Source organism: Agelaius tricolor, unplaced genomic scaffold (assembly GCF_023055355.1).
Source record: "Agelaius tricolor isolate 1412-34295 unplaced genomic scaffold, bAgeTri1.0.p SCAF_66, whole genome shotgun sequence".
NCBI lineage: Eukaryota > Metazoa > Chordata > Aves > Passeriformes > Icteridae > Agelaius > Agelaius tricolor.
In genome coordinates this window covers 107,309-133,809 of record NW_027269326.1, presented here as the reverse complement: position 1 = coordinate 133,809, position 26,501 = coordinate 107,309, and the positions used below count along the sequence as shown (strand labels likewise).

At 57.2% G+C, this 26,501-nt stretch overlaps 3 protein-coding genes and 1 long non-coding RNA gene across 7 annotated transcripts in view; 2 read left to right on the top strand and 2 right to left on the bottom strand.

Annotated features, from left to right (window-relative positions):
- The first annotated feature begins 988 nt into the window (after window positions 1-988).
- LOC139605411 (cilia- and flagella-associated protein 45-like) lies at window positions 989-6,144 on the top strand. The gene is given in 12 exon segments (XM_071456799.1): window positions 989-1,220; window positions 1,223-1,368; window positions 1,371-1,528; window positions 1,824-1,965; window positions 2,305-2,460; window positions 2,986-3,164; window positions 3,281-3,410; window positions 3,612-3,758; window positions 4,215-4,328; window positions 4,541-4,734; window positions 5,580-5,804; window positions 5,933-6,144. Coding segments are annotated over 12 exon segments (1,884 nt in total). The 5' UTR covers window positions 989-1,006; the 3' UTR covers window positions 6,012-6,144.
- Window positions 5,798-7,489, bottom strand: LOC139605412 (uncharacterized). Its single transcript, XR_011684344.1, has 3 exons — window positions 7,400-7,489; window positions 6,792-6,813; window positions 5,798-5,946 (listed from the first exon to the last, which is right to left on the bottom strand). It is a non-coding gene; the product is annotated as an uncharacterized lncRNA (long non-coding RNA).
- A 345-nt stretch (window positions 7,490-7,834) lies between these two features.
- LOC139605465 (Fc receptor-like protein 6) lies at window positions 7,835-12,434 on the bottom strand. Of its 3 annotated transcripts, XM_071456949.1 has the most exons (6): window positions 12,386-12,434; window positions 9,999-11,185; window positions 9,303-9,323; window positions 8,989-9,219; window positions 8,484-8,750; window positions 7,835-8,394 (listed from the first exon to the last, which is right to left on the bottom strand). In XM_071456949.1, the coding sequence occupies exons 2-6, from the start codon at window positions 10,027-10,029 to the stop codon at window positions 8,033-8,035; spliced, it is 912 nt and encodes a 303-aa protein (XP_071313050.1). In that variant the 5' UTR covers window positions 10,030-11,185; window positions 12,386-12,434; the 3' UTR covers window positions 7,835-8,032. The 3 variants fall into 3 exon arrangements, with proteins under 3 accessions (XP_071313050.1, XP_071313049.1, XP_071313051.1); XM_071456948.1 differs by lacking the exon at window positions 12,386-12,434 and having other exon boundaries at window positions 9,999-12,211; XM_071456950.1 differs by lacking the exons at window positions 9,303-9,323; window positions 12,386-12,434 and having other exon boundaries at window positions 9,999-12,211.
- A 225-nt stretch (window positions 12,435-12,659) lies between these two features.
- Window positions 12,660-26,501, top strand: part of SNX27 (sorting nexin 27) — a 23,294-nt gene continuing 9,452 nt past the window's right edge. Inside the window, exons 1-8 of one of the 2 annotated variants that reach the window (XM_071456953.1) lie at window positions 12,660-12,957; window positions 19,338-19,374; window positions 19,457-19,651; window positions 20,409-20,601; window positions 22,421-22,485; window positions 23,508-23,612; window positions 24,325-24,403; window positions 25,661-25,824. In XM_071456953.1, coding sequence (XP_071313054.1) covers window positions 12,698-12,957; window positions 19,338-19,374; window positions 19,457-19,651; window positions 20,409-20,601; window positions 22,421-22,485; window positions 23,508-23,612; window positions 24,325-24,403; window positions 25,661-25,824 — 1,098 coding nt within the window. In that variant the 5' untranslated portion in view covers window positions 12,660-12,697. Of the gene's footprint in view, window positions 12,958-19,337; window positions 19,375-19,419; window positions 19,652-20,408; window positions 20,602-22,420; window positions 22,486-23,507; window positions 23,613-24,324; window positions 24,404-25,660; window positions 25,825-26,501 lie in introns of both variants that reach the window. The other variant, XM_071456954.1, reaches the window with a different exon arrangement.

Sequence of the window (26,501 nt, the reverse complement as noted above, 5' to 3'; positions counted from 1 at the left end):
AGGGGAGGAACGGAACCCTGCACAGCCCCGGAGGAGAAGCGGCGGGCGCCGCCGGGCGGGCGGCGGAGTGGACGTTTCCCTGCCGCCTCCCCTTTAAATCCGGAAGGCAGCGAGTCCGAGATGTCATGGGCGAACTCGACTCGTAGAGGCAGAGCTCAGTGAGCCCCCCTCGCTCAGCAGGGTGGTCTCGCCCAGCCTGCGCTGCTGGAGCCCAGCGGAAGGACGGAGGGTGAGGCGGCCCCGCCTGTCCGACCGCGCCGGCCGGGCCCGGGACCGCCGAACCCTCTGAGCACCTCCGGACCCCCCAGGCCTCTGCCTGCCTTAACCCCCGCCGTGGACCAGGCGGGCGCCCCCCCGCCCCAGTTTTGTCAGGCCCAAAGTAATTTTTTATTAATATTATTTGACTGGGCGGGTGCGGTGGCGCTGCGCCCACCCCACCGCTCCGCAGTGCCTTGGGGGCTGCTGGAAGGCCACCCCAGCGTGTTGGGGAGCAACCCCTGTACCCCAATAAACGGATCCTCTTCTTTCCACGGTCGTGATTTGGGGCTGGGGGAGAGCAGGGGGGTCCTGCTGGGTTACAAGGGGGGACACCCCGGTCTGGGGGTGCAGAGGCCCCATAGCAGCGTGGAGGGGCGGGACCACGACCAAGGGGCGTGGCTTGGGCGGGGCAAGAGTAAAGGCGCGGAGGGGGCGGGGCTGGGGTGGAGGGGCAGGACTGAGCTGAGGGGCGGTGCTTGAAAGGGCGGGGCAAACATCGGGGCGGGGCTTATGGGGAGGGGCGGGGCCGTCACTCCCCCCTGGGAGTCGCGTGTGTCGCGTTCATTTAGGGGCACTTTAAGGGGGTCCGCAAGGAGGACACCACATGGGACAAGTGTGAGCACACCGGGTGACACAGCTCCGCCGAGCCCCGCCTATTTCAGCCTAAGTCCCGCCCCTCCCACCTGAGGCACCACCCCCAATTCCCCCCCCCGACCCGTCACACCCTGCGAGCTGTTGGGGCGTTTCCATGGCAACACCGGGACAGTGGCTTTGGACACGCTGTCACAGTCCAGGACAACAGGACAACACCGATAGCCCCGAGAGCCCCGCGATGGCAGCCGCGACTGCCGGCACAGGATCCCGGTCCCTCCGTGCCCGGGGCTCCTCCCGGAGGTCCCTCCTCGCCCGCCGTCTGCAGCGTTCACCGCCGGGATTTCAGTCCGTCCGTCCCGATGGCTCCCCCGGGCTCCCCAGTTCCCCTACTCCCCGCAGGATGTCCAGCTCCTCCCGCTGACCCCCGGCCCCACTGTCCCCTCTGGATGTGCCCCTGACACCCCCGCTCCTGCCGGGATCTCTCCGTGTCCAGGGAGCGCCAGGTGGGGCGGAGGGCTTCAGGTCCCTCAAACTTTTCTTTTCGGCAGGTCACGGGCTCCAGCGACCCTGTCGTGATCTCTGAGGATGTGCCAAAACATCCTCGAGAGCTGCTCTCCTTCAAGCCCAAGCTCAAGACCATCCAAGTCATCACCAAGGACCTGATCCGGGAGCTCATGTAAGGCTGTGCCTGAGCCCTGAGGGGTTTTTGGGGCCCAGCAGGTGTCAGTGCAGCATCCCAAAACCTCTCTGACCACTCCTGGGGATCGTGCCCCCTGCATCCCAGCCTGGTGCCACTCTCACCACACTTTCCCTTCCTGCCTCACCCCAAAACAAGAGAGCGGGGTCCCCACGGCTTCCCCAGCATTTCCCTCATTGCTCTGGCCTGGCTTGGTGGCCAGGTGGGCAGCTCAGGGAGCACAGGGACCTGTTGGGGTCTCCGTGCCACTGAGCTCTCTCCCTGTGTTCCCCAGCATTCCCCAGGAGAAGCCCCAGCCTTGTCTCATCATTGGGGAGAAGGAATACGAGAGGATCAAGGAATCATCTCGAGCCCTGACTGAGGTGGAGCACTGGGACAGGCTGAAGACCCTGAGAGCCCGACAAGACGCTGCTTTTGTAGGCATTTAACTTCCTGCTTCCCCCTTTTCCTGCTCCCTGGCAGGCTCCAGGGGTGGTGGCTTCAACCCTTTTGTCCCTAATGTTTTGGGGCACAGGGGAGGCTGCAGGGCTCAGGGCTCCTCTGAGAGCTGGGCAGCACCCCTGAAATTGTGCCCAGCACTTCCAAGGGCATGGGGTGTCTGCCCAGAGGTGTGGGGAGGGGTGCCCATGGCCATGCCAGGGCCCCAGGAGCCCCACATGTCCCCACTCAGTGTTGGGAATGCAGCACCTGGAGCGTGACTCCTGCGAGCCCTCGGGAAGGTGCCCAGGATTGGGCAGCGCTCCCTGTCCCCACAGGAAGCCCTGAAAAAGGCCCAGATGGAGGAGCAGAGAAAGGCAGAGCTGGAGGACAAGAGGGACTGCTGGAGAGACGAGGAGGAGGAGCAGAAGCTGCTGCAGCGGGCAGTGAGGATGAGGCTGGAGCAGGAGGAAGATGTGCGGGAGCTGAACACGGTAGGGCCAGCGCTTGTGACAGCGTTCACAGGGGTCTCAGGCTGAGGGAAGAGACGAGGATCTGACTCCATGTTTCAGAAGGCTTGATTTATTATTTTATGATATATATTATATTATATAAAACTATACTAAAAGAATAGAAGAAAGGATTTCTTCAGAAGACTGGCTAAGAATAGGATAGGAAGGAATGATAACAAACGTTTGTGGCTTGGGTCTCTGTCCAAGCCAGCTGGGCTGTGATTGGCCATTAATTAGAAACAACCACATGAGACCAATCCCAGATGCACCTGTTGCATTCCACAGCAGCAGATAACCATTGTTTGCATGTTGTTCCTGAGGCCTCTCAGCTTCTCAGGAGGAAAAATTCTAAAGAAAGGATTTTCCATAAAAGATGTCTACGACAGGCGCTCCCCTCTGTCACCTGGCACTGCTGAGCCTCCCCTGCTCCTCGTGCTCCCGGGTTCTTCCTCTCCTTCCCTGGCCCTCCCTGCTCCCTGTGTCCACAGACACCTCCTGTCCCCACAGCTGTTCCTCAATGCCAAGTGCAGCATGATCTGGGACAAGCAAGTCCTGGAGAAGAGGATGATGCACAAGGAACTGGCGGAGGAGGAGAAGCGCCTGGACAAGATGATGGAAATGGAGAGGGAGAAGGGCATGGAGGTCCAGGAGGAGCTGCAGCGCCAGAGGAAGCAGGAGCTGATGAGGTGGGCATCCCTCCCTCTTCCCCATGGAGGCATCTGTCCATACACACCAGCCCTGTCCATGCCAGTGTTCCCACAATGGGGAGCAGGATGGAGTGAAACCCTTCTCATATTCCCAGAGCCCGGCAGGACATTGTGAAACAGATGGAGCAGAACGCAGAGGAGAGGGCACTGAGGGCTGAGGAGCTGTACCAGGAGGGCCAGAGGCAGCTGGAGAGGCTGGAGCAGATGAAGAGGGAGGATCTGAAGGTGGGAGCAGGGAACAGGGGGTGCAGGGAGGTTTCCACCTGGCAGAGCTGGATCAGCCACACTCAGGGAGCGGGGACAGCAGCCAGCAGGATCAGAGCTCTGGTCCCTTGGGAAGAGGTGGCCCAAAGCCTCCCTGCCCTGACTGAGGAGGAGGAAGGAGCGTTCACCTTGGTGGTCTCCAACCCTGCATGGCGTTTCCAGGCCTGGGAGCAGAAAGAGGAGCGACGAAAGCAAATCCAGGCTGATATTAAACGTTTCAACATGGAGAGCCAGAGGCTGAAGGATCAACAGCGGGAGCAGGAGAGGCTGGAGGACGAGCGGGTGCTGGAGCAGCAGCGGCAGAAGGCTGTAAGAGCAGTGGGATCCTGGTGGGGTGGGCAGGGGCTGCAGGAGCTGTCCTGGGGCGCTGTCCCATTCTGGGGCTCTGTCCCATTCTGGGGCTCTGTCCCATCCTGGGGCTCTGTCCCACCCTGGGGCTCAGTCCCACCCCAGGGCTCTGTCCCACCCCAGGGCTCTGTCCCATCCCTGGGGCTCTGTCCCATCCCTGGGGCTCTGTCCCATCCCTGGGGCTCAGTCCCACCCCAGGGCTCTGTCCCACCCCAGGGCTCTGTCCCACCCCAGAGCTCTGTCCCATCCCTGGGGCTCTGTCCCATCCCTGGGGCCCTGTCCCACCCCAGAGCTCAGTCCCACCCCAGAGCTCAGTCCCACCCCAGGGCTCTGTCCCATCCCTGGGGCTCAGTCCCATCCTGGGGCTCTGTCCCATCCCTGAGGCTCTGTCCCACCCCAGGACTCTGTCCCCCGTAGGAGCGCGAGGCTGCCTTGGAGGCAGAGCAACACCAACTGCACCTGGAGAAGGAGAAGGAGCTGGCCCGGCTCAGGGCCACACAGGAGCGGGCCCAGGCCTGGCAGGCAGAGCAGGTGAGTGGCCCAGGCACAGGTGCTGTGCTCCCCTGCCCCGTCCCTGTCACCACCCTGGCGAAGGGGCAGCACCCCTGGATGTGGGGGCTCTGCAGGACCAGCCCCTGGAGCCAGGGGATGTCCTGGAGTGGTGCTGGCAGAGCCAAAGCCACGGCCAAGAGCTTCCATAGGTGCCCCTGAGGGAAGCCCAGCACTGTCCCCTGTTTGGGCAGGATGCTCTGAGGGCCAAGAGGAACCAAGAGGTCGCAGACCGGGAGTGGCGGCGGCAGGAGCTGGAGAAGGCGCGGAAGAAGGCCGAGCTGGAGCAGCAGCTGAAGCAGGATCAGCTGGAGCAGGTGGCCCAGAAGGAGCAGTACCTGGCCAGGCAGGTGCAGCAAGACCGCCAGGAATTCCAGAGGGTGCTCAGGTGAGGCACACGGGACCAAGGGATGGCTGTGGTTGGTGGCCAGGGGGCTCCCAGTTCCAGCTGGTGGCTCTGGGGGCTCCAGTGCCAGCCCAGGTGCTGTGCCAGGTGTGGGGGGCTGTGGCAGGGTCCCTGAGTGTCTTGGTTTGGAAAGGCAGGAGTCTGCTAAGGAAGGCAGGAGCCTCCCCTGAAATGGAGAATGTAAACCCTCCCCACCCCTTTGAATTGCTATAAATGTTAAATTAAGGGGCTCTCAGGCAAAAATATGGGAGCGGGAAATAACAGTTCTTTAATAGGGAAAGGAAAAAAATAAAAGGATAAAATAAACAATGCAGTACACTAGAACAACACTGCCAGAGTCAGAACCCAGCCTGACACCCTGTGGGTCAGGGTGTTGGTGGCAGTCCCATTGGAAATGTGGCTGCAGCCCTCCTGAAGTGCCAGGGGTGGTTCTGTTGGAGCAAGGGGGATCTGTAGAGAAGGATGGACTCTTCCTCTGAGGATCCAGTGGAAGGAGAGGCAGCTGCTGTTCCTCTGGGGAATCCCATGGAGAAAGCTGTGCTGGTGTCTCCAAACCTCTGGATTATATCTGGGTAGCAATGCTTGGCTCCTCCCTCTGGGCTCACATCTCCCAATGGGATGTTACAGTTCTTATCAGCCATGCAGGGACATTCCATAGCTGTTATCAGCAGATGTCCCCTCCCAGGGAGATGTGAATGTGGTCACTCAAAGAGAGAGAGATAAAGCAAACTGCTCACTTGACAAAGGTAATCTGCCATACAGATGGCAATTGAAAAAACACCTTGCATTGCAATCTTCAACACTGAGCCAGCCCGGCTCTCCCTCAGGGCCCTTCAGGAGCAGCTGGAGCGGGAGAAGCTGGAGCAGGAGCAGAGGCAGCTCCGGCAGCGCGGCCATGCCGAAGGTCTCCGGCGGCAGATCCAGGAGCGGCAGCGGCAGCGGCAGCGGGAGCGGGCGGCTCTCATTGAGGAGGGCCAGCGGCTGCAGCGGGAGATCCGGCAGCACAGCCAGCGCCTCGCCCAGCTCAGGCAGCAGAAGCTGCAGGAGTTCAGGTCAGGGGCTGTCTGTGCTGCTTTCAGGGCTCCCTGAGTCCCTCCTGGTGTCCCACCCCTCATCTCCATCTGCATCCTCGGCTAACGGGCCCTTCCATCGGGAGCCTGATGGATTCTTTCCTCTGCAGAGCCACCGGAATTCCTGACAAATATTTTGCCCAGTTGGAGCGCAGGGCCCGGAGCAGAGCCAGCAGAGCCCCCTCCTAGGCCCAGCCCCACCAGGAACTTATTGGGGGCTTTCCCTGGAAGTCGTTCCTTTTGTGACCCTTTGGACTCTGAACCTTGTTGCTGTTGGTTTTATTCTCTCTCGTTGCAGTTTCAGGAAATTGTTCTTCTCTCAGCCCTTTGGGATCTTTGTGCCTCCACGGGGAGGGAGAGGGGCAGCAGCCCCTGGTTTTTAGTGCAGCCCAGAACTGGAGAATCCCATTCCTAAACCCCCACAAAGCTGAACAAACACCATCTCTGCCAGTTTAACCAAAAAGCTGCATTTTGGACCAAATACAAAGGAAATGGCTCCTGTGCCCCCTGGCACTGGGAGGAGCCTGGGGGGCCATGGGTGTACTGGGGGCACTGGGAGGGGGAAAGGGGAGCACTGGGGGCCCTGTGCAGCCCCCCCTGACTCGTGATCATCACCCCAGGCAGGATGGGCCACAACGGGAGCCATGGGATGGGGACTCCCAGTGTCCCCCAGTGTCACAGCACGTTCCCATGGATGTCACTGGTGTCCTGCAGTCGCCCATGTGGTCCTGGCAGCTCTGCCTGGGTCACCTGGGGGTCCTTGGGAGGGACAGTAAGGGACACCTGGCTGGGGGTGACACCCATGGGTGACATGTCCGTGTCCCCACCCATTCCCCATACTCACCCCCTGCCCCCTCGGTGTCCAGCCCCTCCCCCTCCTCCAGGGGATAAGGGGGTTCTGGGGGGCCCTGTGGGAATAAGGGGGGCCTGGGGGGCCAAGGAGAGCCATGGCTGGAGCTCCCCACTGACCTGTCCTGGGATTTCCTGAGAGCTGCAAGAAAAAGAGGACGGGGTGATCATGGGGTGCCCTGGGCCCCAACCCCACCTGGGACCTTTAAATGCCCACTGGACCCCTGAGCCCCCACCAGACACTGATTTCTACTGGACTCCCAGGCCCCTGCACCCCAAACCACCCCTGAGGAGCCCCAGAACACCTGAGCCACCCAGGTACTCCAACCCCCTCCCCAGGACCCCTGAACTGCCTTGGGACCCTGATTCTTCACACAGCCCCTGAGCACCCCTCAAGCCCCCAAAAACCCCAAGAATGGAATGCAGGGAAGCCTCCAAACAGCTCCAGGATCCCTCAAGAGCTCTCAACATCCCTGCACAACTCTCCAACACCTCCCTAAAAGCCCCCAGGAGATCCCAGAGTCACCCCAATATTCCTCAGGGCCCTTCCTGGGACAGCCCAGGACCCTCCAAAATGTCCCCAAACCTGTGAGCACCCCAAGCAAAGGTCACTGGGGGCTCAGCTTCCTCCAAGTCAGGGGCTTTGGGTGATGCCTCAAGTGCCCCCCCAGTGTGTGGGGCTTCCCCCCGGTTCCTGTAGGACCTCGTCTCCCCCCATTGTCACCCACCCCGGTGGTGCCACCAGTGACAGCCCCCAATGACAGCCAGGAGCAGGAGCAGGAACAGGAGGGTCCTGCCGACATTCACAGCCACTGCTGGGGACAGAGGGGACACATTGGGGTCACCTGGAACCCTGGAGGTCCTGAACACCCCGGTGACCCCGTGTGACCCCACCTGTGACCCAGGGTGAGCCAGGTGTCACCTCCAGGGCCAGCTCAGGGCTGAGTGCCCGGAACACGCGGTGCCCATCCTGTCCCAGCTGGTTGGTGGCCATGCACTGGTAGGTGCCCGAATGTCCCACATTGATGTCCCTGAGCTCCAGCAGGGGACCCCGGGCCACCTCCCGCCCGTTGTGCAGCCAGGTGAAGGTGACAGGGGCTGAGCCCACCTGCACTGAGCAGTGCAGGGTCACGTTGTCACCTGCATGCACCTGGTGTGACAGGGGACCGGGGGTGATGGTGGCATTGGCCACAGGCACTGCGGGGACACAGACAGGGCTGAGGGCACAGGGAGGGGCTGGCAGCCGGTGTGGGGGGATAGGGACAGGGAGGAATGGGTGTGGTGGGGGATGTTGGCAATGGGGTCACATCAGGGAGGGGTGAGGGGACACAGGGCAGAGGCGGGGGGACACAAGAAAGGTGTCAGGGGGACATGGGGGTGCCCAGGCAGGGGATCCCAGGAGGCTGAGGGGGCTCCCCGTGCCCATCCCCGCACTCACTGCGCACCGTGACGCGGAGCCGGGCGCTGCTCTTCCGCACGGCCCCGCCCTCGGATCGCACCTCACAGCCGTAATCCCCCGAGTGGGAGACCCCCACGGCGGGCACCAGCAGCTGCGGGGACCCCTGCGGGCCCCCCACCACCTGCCCGTCCCGGTAGAACACGTGCAGGAGGGGGGCTCGGGGCCGCAGGGGGCTGGGGGTGCTGAGGCAGCTGAGAGTCAGGGGGGACCCCTCGGTGGGCTCGGGGGGACCCTGCAGCACCAGCACCGGCTCTGTGAAGAGCTCTGGGAGGGAGAGGGGAGGGGGATTTGTGAGCCGGAATCCCTGGGGAGGGGCTGTGGGGGTGTCAGGGTGGCAGCTGTGGGGTGCTCACCGTGCACTGTCACTGTCACCGGCTCTGACCACCTCAACTTCTCTGACCCCCAGTATCCCACCCAGCCCCTGCAGCTGTAGCGGCCACTGTGGTTCAGCTGCAGAGGGGACAGGGACAGCTCGGGGCCATCACGGAGCCTCTCCAGTTCTGTCTCCTCTCGGTAGAAGGACACCGATGTGACCTTCGTGTTCTGCCAGCCCCGGCAGCGCAGTGTCACCGTGTCCCCCTCCAGCAGCGCCCACACCGGCGCCTGCAGCACCAGCCAGTCTGGGGACAGAGGGCTCCTGTCACACCCGATGGCACCGGGACCCCCCATTGGGTGACACCCAGCGCACCAGGGGTCCCCAAATCCAACATGGGGTTCTCCAATCTGGGATGCTCTGGGATGTCCCCAGAGCAGGGGACGGGCTCAGGTCACACAGGGGGTGACCCATGGAGCGGAGCCCACCCAGAGCCCTCAGGGTCCCCATGGGTGCCAGCCTGGGGACACCCAAACCCTACTCACCATTTAAGACTGTCACCGTAGGGCTGCGCCCGGTGCCGGGTCTGTAACACCTGTAGGTGCCACTCTCGGTGACAGTGAGGTGGTCCTGTCCCTGCTGCCCCAAGCGCCGCCCATCCTTGTACCAGGTGGTGGCACTGGCGGTCCCCGAGCCCTGGCAGGTCAGGGTCACCCGGTCCCACAGCACCGCCGGCCTCCAGGGGGGCTCCACCAGGAGCTGGGTGGTCTGGGCACCTGTGGGTGACAGGGGACACCAGCCTGGCAGGGCCAGCGAGGGGCTGGGGACAGCGGGGTCATGGCATCCCCTGAGGACTCACCAGCGAGGCCGAGGGTCTGGGCTGGAAGGGAGAAGGGACAGGGCTGGGTGAGGGTGGCACCATGGGGACAGCAGCACCAGGGTACAGGGAGTGGGGGCTGTCCCCAAACTGTCCCCGTGGGGACAGCAGTTCTTGTTGGAAAATGTGTCTGGGTGGTCCCCAAAAGTTTTGGCGAGGCAGGGGGACATGTCTGCGTCACAGCCACCCATGCACCACATCCCTGTGGCACAGACACCTTGGGAACAGGGACACCCGAGGCCACACTGGGCTGGGGCAGAACATGGGGACACTGGGGACACCCCGGGCACGAGGACACCACGGACACAGCCCATGCTGGCCCAGGTCACCCCCACCAGCTCATGATCCCATCCCCGTGATCCCATCCCCACGGCCACATCCTCACCGTTCTTGTTCCCTTCTGTCCCTGCATCCCAGTTCCCTTGTCCTTATCCCCAGAGCTACCTGAGGCCAAAGGTGCCAGTCCCCACATTCCTGTCCCCACATCCCCATCCCCAAATTCCTGCCCCCCTGTTCCTGTCCCCAAAGCCACCCTACATCCCCAGTCCCACCAAGGTTCACTGTGGGTAACATGGACTGGCACTGCTGGCATTGGGGACCTCAGGGGTCACCACAGCCCCCCTGTGCCCCCTCCCCTCCCTATCTCTGGGCTGTCAGGCCCGTGTCTGGGGCACTCACCCCACAGGAGCAGCGCCACCTTCCCGGCCATCCCGGTGTCCCCACCTATGTGCACTGGCTGTCACTCTCTGCCAGGGGTGGCTGTCCCCTGGGTGGTGGCTTTTTGGCTAAAGGGGAAGGAAGTGAGGTCAGGTCTTGCCCTCATGCGTAGGTGACCCTTGGTGGGGGCAGGGTGGCCACAAGCTGGGCACAGGATGGGGACAAGGCTGGGTGGGACACAGTGGGACAGGGGGTTCCCAGGAGTGAGGGGCTCAGAGGCTCAGGGATGGGTGTCCAGGGGAATGAGGGGTCCCAGGGATGGGGTCCCTGGGAATGGGGGTGCCATGGGAATGGGGGTGCCCAGGGCTGGGGGGACTCAGGGATGGGAGTCCCAGGGGAACGAGGGCTCCAGGGATTTGGGGTCATGGGATGGGGGTGCTGTTGGAATGGGGGGGTCCCATGGGAATGAGGGTCCTGGGAGAATCAAAGTTCTGGGGGAAGGGAGATTTCAGGGGATGGAATGGACAGGAAAGGGTTCCTTGGGAATGGGGTGCTGGGCCATGGAGATCCTGGGGAATGTGAGTACTGGGATAGGGGGTCTCAGGCAAGGTGGGACATAAGGAATGGGGGTCCCATGTTTCGGTTCTCAGGGAAATGAAGGTGGCAGGGACGGGCAGTGGCTGGGTGGGCCTGTGGGTCTCAGCTCCTTCCCTGGGTGCCTCAGCTTTTGGGGTGACCCAGAGCCCAGCACAGCCCCCACAAGGTGCTGGCAGCCAGGGGCTCACCCCAGACAGATTCCAATGTGCTCTGGGTCTGTGTCCCCACACCCCCAGTGACTTTTCCCTCTCTTTATTTCCATTTCCATCATTTTACCCCTCAATTTCACAAGCCCCCCAGTTCGTGCCCTGATGATCCCTGAGCAGGGAAGGGGTTGGGGGAAGCCCAGGGTGGGGGAAGCAGGGGTGAGGGGTCTGCAGGGAGGGCTGGGGAGGCTGTGGGGGACGGGGGTGTCCAACTGTGCCCTCCCCAACACTTTCACTTCCTCTCTCCTGCAGCAGAAGGAAGAGGAAACATTTGTCACGTTTGTCACACTGTCCTAGGGGGGCACATCCAGGGGCTTCCTGTCCTGGGGAATGGCAGCTCTGGAGGGGTCCAGAGCTCATCCCCTGCTGGATCTGAGCTGGCAAGAGCAGCTGGGGAATGGAGACCTGGGCAGGAAGGAGATCCCAAAATTCTCCTTGAAGACAAGGGTGGGGCACAGCCATGGCCACTTTAAGCCACAGGCCCCCCAACACCAACTCTGCCTCTTTTCCCTGGTTAACAAAACTCCCCAACCCAGGTTCCTGATAGCAGATTGCAGGAGCCACTTGGCATTCCCAGAAAATTCCTTAAAACCTCCCACCAAAAAAAAACCCTAAAATAGCCTTAAAAAGCCCTGAAAAAAAACCTAAAAAAAAAAAAACAAACCAAAAACTTCTCAGCCCCCAACACCTACCTGCAAGTGTCTGGCCCACAAAAATCATCCCTGCCATTTAATTGGGGTAACTACCTGCAGCTGCTGGGGGGGTTCTGGGTCTGTCCCAAAATTTGGGTTGCTGTGTTGTGCTGCTTGAAGGGTTTTGGGGCTGTCCCAAATTTAGGGTCACCGCCTTGTGCTGCTGTTGGGGAAAACTGGTGTCCCTGGGGTGCTGTTTAGGGTGAGCTTAGGGTTGGGGTGAGGGCTGCTGCACCTGGACCATAACCCTAAGGGGACACACAGGACATGGGGACAGGCAGGGACAGGGACATAGAGGACACGGGGGACGCAGGGCATGGACACAGAGGATGCAGCACCCATGGGGACACACAAGAGGACATGGGGGACATACAGGGGACACATGGGGACACACACAGGATATGGGGACATGCAGAACTGTTCTTGTGCTCCTGTCTGCCATGAGTGACTGAGGGTGACGCTGTCCCCGGCATGTGACAGTGACAGTGCACGGTGACCCCACAGATGTCACCCCAACACCCCCAGAGTCCCTCCGCAGGGACTTGGGGTGACACGAGTGACGTCACCACGCTGCACCGCCGCAAACAGCGCCCCCTTCCTGTTCCCAGGGAAACCGCACCCCTGTTTCCATGGAACACACACCGTGTTCCCATAGCAACAGCATCCCATCTCCATGGCAACAGTCCCCCGTCCTCATGTCAGCAGCCCCCTGTCCTCACGCCCTCAGCCCCCCAGTCCCATGGCAACACCACCTTTCTGTTCCCATGGCAACAGCCCCCTCCCCGTTTCTATGCCCATAGCCCCCTCATTACCATGGCAACAGCCCCTCCCATTCCCATGCCTACACCCCCCCATTCCCACGTTAACAGCCCCCCAGACCCATGGCACCTGTAGCCCCCGTTTCCATGCCCACCTCTCCCCGTTCCCATGGTAACAACCCCTCGGTCTCCATGGCAACACCCCTCCTGCCCGTGACAACAGCCCCGTTCCCATGGCAACACCCCCGCTCCCACGCCCACAGCGCATGCGCCGCACTCTCCCCGCCTCCCCGTCTTCCTGACTGCATTTCCCATCACTCCCCGCGGCCCGCGGCGCGCTAACGGCGCTCGGCAGCTCCGCGGACTCCATTTCCCATCGCACCCCGCGGCGCGGACGGGAGGGGCGGGTCCCTACGGCGGCCGTCGCGGGCCCGGTCTCGTGACGCGCGCCGTGCGCGGACGCCAAGATGGCGGACGAGGAGGGCGAAGCGCGGCCGGGGGCGCGGAACGGGGCCGGGGAGGGACCCCCGGGCGGGCCCCGCGTCGTTCGCATCGTCAAGTCCGAGTCGGGTTACGGCTTTAACGTCCGCGGGCAAGTGAGCGAAGGCGGGCAGCTGCGCAGCATCAACGGCGAGCTGTACGCGCCGCTGCAGCACGTCAGCGCCGTGCTGGGCGGAGGGGCCGCCGACCGCGCCGGGGTGCGCAAGGGGGACCGCATCCTGGAGGTGTGAGTACGGGGGGGCCGCCCACCCACAGCCCCCCGGCAGCCGGGCCCGGGAACGCGCCCCACACCCACGGGCAGTCCCGGGGGAACGGGAATGGGGGTCCTGAGGGGCCATGAGGGGGCTCTGGGGGCGATGAGGGGGCTCTGGGGGCCATCAGGGGGCTCTGGGGGGCCCGGGCTGAGGGGACACCGAGCCCTTGGTGCGGTGTTGGGGTGCGGAGGGGCTCTGCGGGGCCTCGGGTGAGGGTGTCATGAGGGGGATTGAGACCCCCGGCTCTAGGGGGGATTTGGGGGCTCGTGAGGGGGCTGAGGATCGTGTGATGAGGAGGGACTGAGACCCCCGGGGGTTTGGGGGGAATCCTAAGGGGGCTGAGCGCCCTTTGGTGAGGTTTGAGGGGTTTTGGGGGCTCTGAGGGTCCCCTGGTGAGGGTGTGACTGGGGAGGAGGGGGAGCCCCCGACCCTTGGTGAGGATTTGGGGGGTCGTGAGGGGGGGTGAGGGTGTTCTGAGGAAGAGACCCCCAGCCCTTGGTGGGTCTGGGGGTCCTGAGGAGGCCCTGAAGGGGCTGAGGGTCCCTTGGTGGGGATGTCGTGAGAAGGGCTTGAGACCCCTAGCCCTTGGTGGGAATTTGGGGGGGGTCCTGAAAGGGCTGAGGGTCCCTTGGTGGGGATGTTGTGAGAAGGGGTTGAGACTCCCAGCCCTTCGTGGGGGATCTGGGGGTCCTGAGGAGGCACCAAGGGGGCAGAGGATCCCTTGGTGAGGTTTAGGGGGTCCAAAAGGGGCGTCTTGAGGGGGCTGAGGGTCCCTTGGTGAGGGTGTCATGAGCCCTCGGCCCTTGAGGGGAATTTGGGGGGTTCTGAGGTGGGGGCTGAGCCCCCCAACCCTCGCTGGCGGTTTTGGGAGGGGTCTTAGAGGAGCCTCTCAAGGGGGAACATGGGGACCCTCCTGGGGAGGTAGGGATATTTAGGGATAAACCCTTTTGATTTCAACGTGGAGACTCCTAGGAAGGGCAGAGGGGCATTTTTAGGGATAAACCCCTTGGATCTCAGTGTGAGGACCATCCTAGGGAGGGCAGAGGAGCATTTTTAGGGACAAACCCCCTGAATTCCAACCTGCAGCCACTTCCTTCCCATTCCTGGCTCTCGTGTTCTCCAGCTGCTGCTTTTTCACACCCAAATTTGTAACTTTGCCCCAGAAAACACCTTCCCATGGGAATATTCCTGCTGTGTGGAAACTCATCTTCCTTTCCCCATCCCCCAAAAAATAAAAAGTCCTTAAACTTTGTGGCTGAAATCCCTCAAACCCCAGCGTGGGGCTTGGTTTTCAGGGATCCCTCCGGATCCTCCCACCGTCGCACTTCGCTCCGGGTCGGTTAAGTCCAATTACTGATTAATTCCAGGGATTTCTGAGCTGCAGGAATGTTTTGCTGCCAGCTCTGGAAGTCCAAGGGGTGTGAGGAGCTGTCAGGACCTCTGCCCGTGGCCGGCGAATCCCGCAGAAATCCCAGCTGGGATTTGGCTCTGTCCCAGCTGACCCAAATTCCCGATTCTTTGATTCTTCTGTGCAGGAGAAGCTCTGGGAGCAGGAGGAATTCTGCACCTGGATGTGCCAACTGGGGGAGCAGCATTCCCAGGCTGAGGGGGGAGGGTTTTGTGGGCACTGGGATGAAATTTTCCCTCATTTTCTGAGCGTTTTGGGGAACATTTAAAACACTGGGTTTGGCATGAGAGAGAGGTGCTGGAATTTTGGGGTTCAGTGGCTGGTCCCAAGTGAGGACTGGGGCGTGATGTGTGAAATAATTAAGCCCTAGGATTAATGATGGTTAATGAGCAGGGTTTGCTTGTGGCCTCCCAGTCCTGGTATCCCTATGGGAGCTGGAAGGATTGGGAATTTCCTCTTGGTTTATCCATTTATTTCCTGGGAGAGGTGGCTTTAATTTGTCCCTGTGTCCTGTAGGGCTGCCAGGTTGGCTCTTGCCCTATTCCAGTATTTATGTATCCCCATATTCAATATTCCAGTATTTATGTATCCCAATATTTCAATATTCCAGTATTCCAATTTTCCAATAGCCTTGCATCCTAATATTTCAATATTCCTATATTTCAGTATTCCTGTGTGCCAATATTTCAATATTCCTCTATTTCAATATTCCTGTGTACCAATATTTCAGTATTTTGTTATTCCTATATTTCAGTTTTTTAGTATTTCTGTCTTCCAATATTTCAACATTCCAATATTTTAATATTCCTGCATTTCAGGAATTTTTTAGCAATCCTGCCTTCCAATATTTCAATATTCCTATGTTTCAATATTCCAATATTTCACTATTTCAATATCCCAGTATTCCAACACTGCTGTATTCCTATTTCCCTATATTCCAATATACCAATATTCCCATAACTCAATGTTCCCATACTCCAATATCCCTGTTTTTCAACATTCCAAGATTACCCAGTTCCCATATCCCAGCATTCCCATCTTTTCCTGCAGAAACCACCCAAAAATTCCCGAGTCCCATCCCCTGCTCTGGCAGCATTAAAACCCCCCCCTCATTTTCCTCAGCTCTGTGAAAATCCCAACTCCTGGAATTCCTGGAGGAGGAAACAATAACCCAGGAGTCCCAAAATAGCTCTGATTTCCCTTCCTTTCGCGGGAGCAGCGGGATCGGGGCGGGAAATCCGCTCTCCCGGCCATCCCGGTTCCTCCAGAGGGAACTCCCCAAAATCCAGGCCCTGGAGCTCTGGGAGGAGCTGCCTGGCTGGATTTGGGATGTTCAGGGTGTTGATTCCGTGCAGGATTTTCCTCCCCACCTCCTGGAATTCCCAGCAGACCGGCCCCGAGGAGGGGAATTTTTGGCGAGGAAGAGCCGGAGCGAGGAGGTTGTTCTGCTCCTGAGGGATTCCTGCTGGGATTTGTGGGGGATATTTGGGATTTGGGTGCTCACCTGTGGCTCTGGCACTGCACAGCTCATCCCTAGCCTGGAAAACCCTGGAGATCACCCATCCAAGTGTGTTTCCCATGAAAAGCCCACTCTTCCCCATCCTTATCCAACACCAATGGATGCTCCAGGTCCTTTTTCCATCCCTCCCTCCAGCTCCTCCCTGTGCCTTCCCAGGCTCTGGAATGCTCTGGAATGCTCTGGAATGCTCTGGAATCTGCAGGGACAGACAATGGGAGCTAATTGAACACTTGATTAACGCCCGGAATGTCGATCATCACCAATCCACCGGGAAGAGAAGCTCTGGAGCTGTTTGAGGAAGGACAGAATGGAGGAAAAAGGGATTTATCCCTAACACTGAGTGGGAAAATGGATGGATTTAGGTGGGATGGGCAGGGCTGGGGCATCCTGCATCCCACCAGACTCATTCCTGCTGCAGGGAAACCTCTGGAACAGGTGCAGCACTGGGAAAATGTCAGGTTTTGATGGAATAACCTCCGGAATCGGCGTCTTCCCAACATTCATGAGGCTTTTCCCTCAGGAGGTTGGACTGTCCCTCTCTCCATGGGCTCAGTTTCCATTTTATGGGATGGGAGAAGGCAGCTCTGCCTTGGAAAGGTCTGGAATGGTCTCTGTACTGCAGTGGGAGCTGCTGGCTCGGCGCATTCCCGGTGTTCTGCTCGCCAAAGGCGCTGCTGGGAATTCGCCCCGGGAACAGGCAGTGGGAATTTCCTTGTCCAGAAGCCCTGAGGGGTCTTTAACCTTGGAAAATTTAGGGAATTGATTGGAAGGGGAAGGTAAAATCCCTCTGATCAGCAGCTGATTCCTCTTCCCATTCTTTTCTTTCCCATTTCTTCCCTTGTCCCCTCTGGAATTTCTTGGACCCTTCATGCACCCCATCCATTCCCAGTGATCTCCATCTCCAGGATGCTCCTTGCCCAGTTCCTCACAGTGAATTCCCCTGACAGACCCCAGGTCAGGGAATTTTCCCAAATCCTGGTGGAAAATGACTCAATCCCTGTCAGAACAGGAACCCCGGAATGTTTTCCGTGTCATGGAGCCCTTGCTCATCCACGTTGGCGTGATGGGAATTCTGCTTCATCCTCACACTTTGCCAGCAGCTCTGCTCTTCCCAGTGGAAGATTCCCAGATCCCAGGATGTCCCAGCTTTTGCCAGCAGCTCCGTTTTTCCCAATAGAAGAATTCCAGATCCCGGCCCAGCTGGTGGGTGAGGTGTTTTCCACACTGCCTCCATTATATCCAGGGAATATCACACTGGGCTGAGGAGCTTCTTGCCAGCTCCTTGGAAAAGGGATGGGAGAGGAATTCCATGAGAAATCCAAACTCCAGCTTCCACCCGTTGAATCCCAAGCTTTCCCCACTGTAACCTTCCCATGGAATGAAGGGGAAGGAGGCTTCTCCATCCTGTAGTGGGAAATGCCAGAACCTCCTGCTCTGGGTGGAACCCCTTCCACATTCCCAAAAAAAAAAAGGGATTTATCAGAGGAAGTTGCTCCTGGAATGCTGCTGGGAGTGGCTCTCCTCAATTTCCCATCCTGTGGAAAAGAGGCAGATCCGCCTTCCCAGCAGGAAGGATCCCTTGGATCTGGTGTCATCTCTTGGATCTTGATGTCCTTTCCCTGCTCCTCTCGCATTCCCTGGATTCCCTGAAGGATCAGAGCAACACCTGGATCCATTTTCCAGCTCCAAGCAGAGCCAGAAGCTTGAGGAGCAAAACATCCCAGTGTTCCTTTTATCTTGGGAAGAGGCTCCTGGATCTCACCTGGATTTAATATGCCTGGATTCCAGCCTCCGTTGCCGTGGTGACTTCATCCCAAAGTTCTGACTCCTCCTTGGAGACACGAGCAGGGAGGCATCCAAGCTTGGGAAGACCCTCTGGGACTGATGGGGAGCCAGCATTTTTGGGAATGGAATGATTTCTTTTTGGGAATTCTGGGTCCTGTCCACGCCCTTTTCCCAGAATTTGCTGTCGGCTCAGGGAGAAAACATCCAAAGGTTGCTCCATTGTCCCTTTTCCCTGGAATGATACAGGAGCTCCAACAGGTTTGGACAGCCTTGGGTAGTGTTGGAGCTGGAGGAAACTTTTCCAGCTCCTGCAAGAGTTGGAATTTTTGCAACCTGGATCTCTCACCTGGATTTGTAAGCGGAGATCCAAACTTTCCAGGGTGATTTCTTGTAAGGAAAAATTCCATAAAAATGAATGGATGGGACTGGTCAGAGCTGTTCCCTTCCCTTGGGGAGCTGGGAATTGAAGGCCAAATCCCACTCTGGATCCTGGGACCAGCCAGCAGCACAGAATGAGGGCAATTCCAGGCTTTTTGGTGGAGAAATTCCTTGGTGGGAATTGGGATTGCGGCGCCATCGCCACGATGAGAAATTCTGAGCAACTTTTCTAGAAGGATCCCTTGTCTCCAAAGCAGCTTGGGAATGTCTTGGGTCTAAAGCACTTTCATGGGATTCCAGGAGGTTTGGGATTGACTGGGATGAGTTTTCCTGGGCTGGTTGGCCAAGGTGGAAATCCTGGTGGAAAATGATCCAGATTTTCTGAGCAAAGCCAAATCTTTTCCATGAGGTTCTTGGGAATGTCAGGAGGTGGCTTGGGAATATTTTCTGTATTTCTGTGGAACTTTCCATTGTCTCCAGAAAGTTTGGGATTACTTGGGATGAATTTTCCAGGGCAGGTTGGATCCATGTTTTCTGGGCAGAGCCAGATCCAGACCATGGAGCTCTTGAGAATGTCAGGAACGTTCTAGAGGTGGCTTGGGAATGTCTTGAGTCTAAAGCACTTTGATGGGATTCCGGGAGGTTTGGGATTGACTGGGATGAGTTTTCCTGGGCTGGTTGGCCAAGGTGAGATCCAGATTTTCTGGGCAAAGCCAGATCCTTTCCATGAGGTTCTTGGGAATGTCAAAAATGTTCTTTGGGGTTGGCTTGGGAATGTCTTCAGCACTTCCATGGGAATTTGGGATTTGTTCCCTTTAGGAACGGGGTGAACGTGGAGGGAGCCACGCACAAGCAGGGGGTGGATCTGATCCGAGGGAATTTGGGATATTTTCCCCTTTAGGAGTGGGGTGAATTTGGAGGGAGCCACGCACAAGCAGGGGGTGGATCTGCTCCATGGGAACTCAATGGGAATTTGGGATATTTTTCCCTTTAGGAACGGGGTGAATTTGGAAGGGGCCACACACAAGCAGGTGGTGGATCTGCTCCATGGGAACTCAGTGGGAATTTGGGATATTTTCCCCTGTAGGAACGGGGTGAACGTAGAAGGAGCCACGCACAGGCAGATGATGGATCTGCTCCATGGGAACTCAATAAGAATTTGGGATATTTTTCTGTGTAGGAACAGGGTGAACGTGGAAGGAGCCACGCACAAGCAGGTGGTGGATCTGCTCCATGGGAATTTGGGATATTTTCCCCTGTAGGAACGGGGTGAACGTGGAGGGAGCCACGCACAAGCAGGTGGTGGATCTGCTCCATGGGAATTTGGGATATTTTCCCCTGTAGGAACGGGGTGAACGTGGAAGGAGCCACGCACAAGCAGGTGGTGGATCTGATCCGTGCTGGTGAGAAGGAGCTGGTGCTGACGGTGCTGTCGGTGCCGCCGCACGAGGCCGAGAGCCTGGAACCGCCCGAGGAGCCGCTGGGGCCGCCCTTCTACGACTACAGCGAGAAGCAGGCGGTGCCCATCTCCATCCCCACCTACAAACACGTGGAGCAGAGCGGGGAGAAGTTCGTGGTGAGGCTTTTGTCCCCCTGGGAATGGTGGGGGGGGAAATCTGTGGGTTTGGGGTTTTGTTCGTTTCTGGGGTTAGGGGGGTTGTTGACACTAAGTAGCGGGGTTGAAATGTGGGATTGTTGAAATATGGGAATGTTGGAATGTAGGGATGTTATGATATAGGATATAGGGATGTTAGGATATAGGATATAGGAATGTTAGGATATAGAGATGTTTTGATAAGGATATAGGGATGTTATGATATAGGATATAGGAATGTTAGGATATAGGGATGTTTTGATATAGGATATAGGGATGTTATGATATAGGATATAGGAATGTTAGGATATAGGATATAGGGATGTTATGATACAGGGATGTTATGATATAGGATATAGGAATGTTAGGATATAGGGATGTTTTGATATAGGGATGTTATGATATAGGATATAGGAATGTTAGGATATAGGGATGTTATGATATAGGATATAGGGATGTTATGATATAGGATATAGGAATGTTAGGATATAGGATATAGGGATGTTATGATACAGGGATGTTATGATATAGGATATAGGAATGTTATATCCATGACCCTGAATCCCAAGATTTGGGATTCCTGAGGCTCTGGAATGCCGGGATCAGCGGGGACACCCCCCCATCTCCAGGCTCAGCACATTCCCCTCCTCTTTCCCCAAACCCCTCACTCCAGGAGGGCACGGCCGGGCTGTGGGGAACACTGGGGAACATTTGGGAATTCTGGGGGCTCTCTCCCCAGGTGTACAACGTTTACATGGCCGGGAGGCAGCTGTGCTCCAAGCGCTACCGGGAATTCGCCATCCTGCACCAGAACCTGAAGCGGGAATTCGCCAACTTCACCTTCCCGCGCCTGCCCGGCAAGTGGCCGTTCTCCCTGTCCGAGCAGCAGCTGGACGCCCGCAGGAGGGGCCTGGAGGAGTACCTGGAGAAGGGTGAGCTGCTCCCAGAATGCCTCCTTGACCCTAAATTCATCCTCAGACCAATCCCGCACCCCAAAATCCCTCCTCGACCCTAAATCCGTCCTCAGCCCAAAAGCCCTCAGCTCAAAATCCCTCCTCATCCCAATCCCACACCCCAAAATCCTTCCTCGTCCCTAAATCCCTCCTCAGTCCAATCTCGCACCCCAAAATCCCTCCTCGCCCTTAAATCCGTCCTCAGACCAAAGTCCCTCATCTCAAAATCCCTTCTCGGCCCCAAATCCTTCCTCACCCCAATCCCGCACCCCAAAATACTTCCCCTAAATCTCTCCTCAGGCCAATCCCTCACCCCAGAATCCCTCCTCACCCCAAAACCCCTCCTTGTCCTTTAATCCATCCTCAACCCAAAATCCCTCAACTCAAAATCCCTCCTCGTCCCTAAATCCATCCTCAGTCCAATCCTGTACCCCAAAATCCCTCCTCAGCCCAATCCCACACCCCAAAATCCCTTCTCATCCCTAAATCCATCCTCAGCCCAGTCCCACACCCCGAAATCTCTCCTCGACCCTAAATCCATCCTCATCCCATTCCCACACCCCAAAATCCCTCCTCGTCCCTAAATCCATCCTCAGCCCATTCCCACACCCCAAAATCCTTCCTCGTCCCTAAATCCATCTTTAGACCAATCCCGTGCCCCAAAATCCCTCCTCACCCCAAAATCCCTCCTCACCCCAAAATCCATCCTCGTCCCAAAATCCATCCTCATCCCAAAATCCCTCTCAAAATCCCTCACTCAGATCCCTCAACCTAAACCCTTCACCCCAAAATCTCTCCTCGTCCCAAAACCCCTCCTCACCTCAATCCGTCATCCCAAAATCCTTCCTCATCCCAAAATCCCTCTCAGAACGCCTCACCCTAAAACCCCTCATCCCAAAACCCCTCACCAGCATTCCCAGGGGGTGTTCCTGGCCCATTTGTGGGTTTGCTCTGGGAGGTTTGGGGAGGTTGGGTGGGATTTTGGGGTGAAGCTTCTTGGAGAGGGTCTGGATCCATGAGGGACACCAGGACATGGAGAACATGGAGTTAACAATGACACTGGAGGTGACCTAAGGGACAGGAGGTGACACAGGTGACAGTCAGGGCACTGCAGGTGTTGGCCTGATCCACCTTGGAGAAAGTCTGGATCCATGAGGGACACCAGGACCTGAAGAACATGAGGTTAACAGTGACACTGTGGGGACAGGAGGTGACAGAGGTGATCCAAGTGACCAGAGATGACCCAGGTGGTGCTCCTTGGGCTGCTCCATCTTGGAGAGGGTCTGGATCCATGAGGGACACCAGGACATGGAGAACATGGGGTTAATGGTAACCCAGGGGACAGGAGGTGACCGTGGGGACACTCAATAACCTTGGGGAGGTTCTGGATCCATGAGGGACACCAGGACCTGGAGAACATGGGATTAACAGTGACACCTGGGGACAGGAGGTGACCCAGGGGACAGGAGGTGACCCAGGGGACTCTCAGTCACCTTGGAGAGGATCTGGATCCATGAGGGACACCAGGACCTGGAGAACATGGGATTAATGGTGACCCTGGGGACAGGAGGTGACCCTGGGGACACTCAATCACCTTGGAGAGGGTCTGGATCCATGAGGGACACCAGGACATGGAGAACATGGGGTTAACGGTGACCCAGGGGACAGGAGGTGCCTCAGGTGCAGGAATTCCCTTCAGGATGAGTTGGGATGATGGGAAAGGGTTGCTGGGCTGGCCCTGGAGGGGACATTCCCAGGTCCTGGTGACATTCTGTGTGACATTCCTTGTGTCCCACAGTGTGCTCCATCCGGGTCATCGGCGAGAGCGACATCATGCAGGAATTCCTGTCGGAGTCGGACGAGGTGGGTGACGTCATCCCGCGGAATTCCATGGAAAAAACCCTTCCATGGAATCGTCAAGGTGGGAGAACCCCTCCTGTCCAACTGTCCCCAAGGCCACCCCTGATCCCTGTCCCCCAGGTGTCACATCCATGGGGTTTTGGGACAATTCCAACCGTTCTTCGTGGGATTGAGGCTTGGTCCAACTGAATTCCGTAGGGAAAAAAATCTTCCATGGAATCATGGAAAAGCCTTCGGAGCTGCTCATATCCAACTGTCCCCAAGGCCACCCCTGATCCCTGTCCCCAAGTGTCACATCCATGGGGTTTTGGGACAATTCCAACCATTTTTGGTGCGATTGAGGCTTGGTCCAACAGAATTCCATGGGGAAACAGCTTTCCATGGAATCATGGAGAAGCCCTCAGAGCTCCTCAGGTCCTACTGTCCCCCAAGGCCATCCCTGATCCCTGTCCCCAAGTGTTTTGGGGACAATTCTGCCTGATTTTTATGGGATTGGGGCTTGGTCCAACATAATTCCATGGGAAAAAAAAAATCCTAAGGCTTCCATGGAATGTCCAAAGCTGGAAAAGCCCTCAGAGCTCCTCAGGTCCCACTGTCCCCGAGGCCTTGCCTGATCCCTGTCCCCAGGTGGCACATCCATGGGTTTTGGGGATTGAGGCACCCCAAGCTCCCAGAATTCCTCCAAACCCCGCACTCCTTTGGGATCCAGGGAACATGCCAGGAAAGAGCAGGAATTCCAGGGGGTGAATTGGTCCCAAAGCCCCAGTTTGGGACAATTCCCAAGATGGCAATTCCACAGTGCCCTCAGCAGCACTGACCACGAAGGGATGAAGGAATTCCATGGAGGAATTTTCCCAAACATCCCACCTTGATCTCCCTGACCATTCCCTTGGGAGAAGAATCCAACCCCATCCCCTCCTCCCACACCGAATCCCCACTGTGGGATTTTTAGGGATCACAAATAACTGGAAAACCGGGAATTTCCTGATTTTTTTGGGGGGCATTTTCCCTTTCCTTTTTCCCAGAATTACAACGGCGTCTCCGACGTGGAGCTGCGGGTGGCGCTCCCGGACGTCACCACGGTGACAGTGAGGGTGAAGAAGAACAGCACCACGGACCAGGTGTACCAGGTGAGCCCATTCCCACCTGGAATTGCCCTTCCCACTGGGAATTTCCATCCCCTCAACTCCATTTCCCCACCCCTACCTGGATTTTCCTTGTTTTCCCCACCTGGAATTTCCTTCCCATCACTCAGTTTTCCTTCCCCACCCGGATTTTCTTCCCTTCCACCTGGATTTTCCTTTTTCACCTGGAACTCCCTTTCCCACCTGGAATCTCCATCCCCTCAACTCAATTTCCCCACCCTCCCCTGGATTTTCCTTTTTCCCACCTGGAATTTCCTCTTTTCACACCTGGAATTTCCTCTTTACACACCTGGATTTCCCCCCATTTTTTGAGGACTGGGATCCACTGGATCCAAAGATTATGGGGAATTAAATACCACTTTGGAAAAAGGAGATGAAAATTCTGCTGGGAAAGAGTGGGAATTCCAGAATCCCGTGGATAAACAGGATTTTGGGGTGTGCTCAGCACACACAGCCCATGGAATTCCACGCTGAGTTTTGGCCGTGGAATGACCCCAGACGGGAACTTCCAACTCCTTTTTCCCTGGGGAATCCAGGCTGGAATTGTGGGGACCCCACAACCTCAACATCCCCAGGAAAAACGGGAGTGAGGAGCTGGCCTGGTTGTGCTGGCAGAGTTCCAACGGGGTTTTCCGTGGTCAGGGAATTCCCGGGAACGCCCGGCTGGCGCTGATCCCGTTTTCCCGGCGTTTTCCAGGCGGTGGCTGCCAAGGTGGGCATGGACAGCGTCACCGCCAACTACTTCGCCCTCTTCGAGGTCATCAACCACTCCTTCGGTGAGCCTGGAATTCCCTGGGATTTAGGGGTGGGAAAAAAAAAAAAGAAAGAAAAAAAAAGCTGGATAAAAAGGGAATGGAGGGATCTGCAGGTCCCTAGGGTGGGATTGTGGAATTTGTGGGGCTCCCGCCATCCCAGGCTGCTCCAAGCTGGTTTTGGATGATTTTCCAGGGATGGGGAATCCAATCCATGGAATAACCTGGGATAGGGAAGGGTTTATCCCTAAAATCCCGTTAAAGCAGGACAGGGAATCCTGGAATGGTTTGGGATGGAAAAGATCCTTAAAGATCCTCGGGATCTTGGGACCTCCCACTGTCCCAGGTTGATCCAAGGGGGAATTGGGCACTCCCAGGGATGGGGAATCCTGGCTGGAAAAGCCCCCTGAGACTGAGGCCAATCCCACCAAATCCCATCCCCCAGGTGCCACTTCCAGTAGGTAACTCTGGAAGGATTTGGGGTCATTCTGGAAGGATTTAGGGTCATTCTGGAAGGATTTGGGAATCATTCTGGAAGGATTTGGTGTCATTCTGGAAGGATTTGGGACCATTCTGGAAGGATTTGGGAATCATTCTGGAAGGATTTGGTGTCATTCTGGAAGGATTTGTGGTCATTCTGGAAGGATTCGGGACCATTCTGGAAGGATTTGTGGTCATTCTGGAAGGATTTGGGACCATTCTGGAAGGATTTGGGGTCATTCTGGAAGGATTTGGAAATCATTCTGGAAGGATTTGGTGTCATTCTGGAAGGATTAGTGGTCATTCTGGAAGGATTTGGGGTCATTCTGGAATGATTTGAGGTCATTCTGGAAGGATTTGGGGTCATTCTGGAAGGATTTGGGGTCATTCTGGAAGGATTTGGAAATCATTCTGGAAGGATTTGGTGTCATTCTGTAAGGATTTGGGACCATTCTGTAAGGATTTGGGGTCATTCTGGAAGGATTTGGAAATCATTCTGGAAGGATTTGGTGTCATTCTGTAAGGATTTGGGACCATTCTGTAAGGATTTGGGGTCATTCTAGAGGATTTGAGATCACTCTGGAAGGATTTAGGGTCATTCTGGAAGGATTTAGGGCAATTCTGAAGAACTTGGCACCATTCTGGAAGGATTTGGGGTCAGTTTTGACGGTTCCCTGTGGGAAAACCCCATTTTAACGCCGATTTTTTTTTCTTTTTTTGGCTCTCCTGGACCCCCTGTCCTCCCCACGCCCTGACCCCGACATTCCACGGCCTCTCCGGGCTCTCCCGGGCCGTTCCCAGTGCGGAAGTTGGCTCCCAACGAGTTCCCCCACAAGCTCTACGTGCAGAACTACACCTCGGCCGTGCCGGGGACGTGCCTGACCCTGCGCAAGTGGCTCTTCACCACCGAGGAGGAGGCGCTGCTCAACGACAACGACCTGGCCGTCGCCTACTTCTTCCACCAGGTACGGAATTCCCAGCAGGAATTCCTCTGGAACGCCCCTTTGGGTGGGAAAACTCCTTATGGGGTCCTTGGGTTCCATAGTTGATCCCATGTGGGATGGGGTTTTGGTTGTTTTTATGGGATTGAATCCCAAGGTTCTTGGGCCACCCCAAGGTCCCTCAAGGAATTCCCACCTGGAATTCCTCTGGAATGCCCCTTCAGGTGGGGAAAACCCCTCATGGGGTCATTGGATTCCATAGTTAATCCCAAGGTAGGATGGAATTTTGGTTGTTTTTATGGGATTGAATCCCAAGGCTCTTGGGCCACCCCAAGGTCCCTCAAGGAATTCCCAGCAGGAATTCCCCTGGAACACCCCTTTGGGTGGGAAAACTCCTTATGGGGTCCTTGGGTTCCATAGTTGATCCCATGTGGGATGGGGTTTTGGTTGTTTTTATGGGATTGAGGCACCTCAAAGTCCTTGGGCCACCCCAAGGTCCCTCAAGGAATTCCCACCTGGAATTCCTTTGGAATGCCCCTTTGGGTGGGGAGGACTCCTCATGAGGTCATTGGGTTCCATGGCTGATCCCAAGGTTGGATGGGGTTTTGGCTGTTTTTATGGGATTGAATCCCAAGGTTCTTGGACCACCCCAAGGTCCCTCAAGGAATTCCCAGCAGGAATTCCTTTGGAATGCCCCTTCA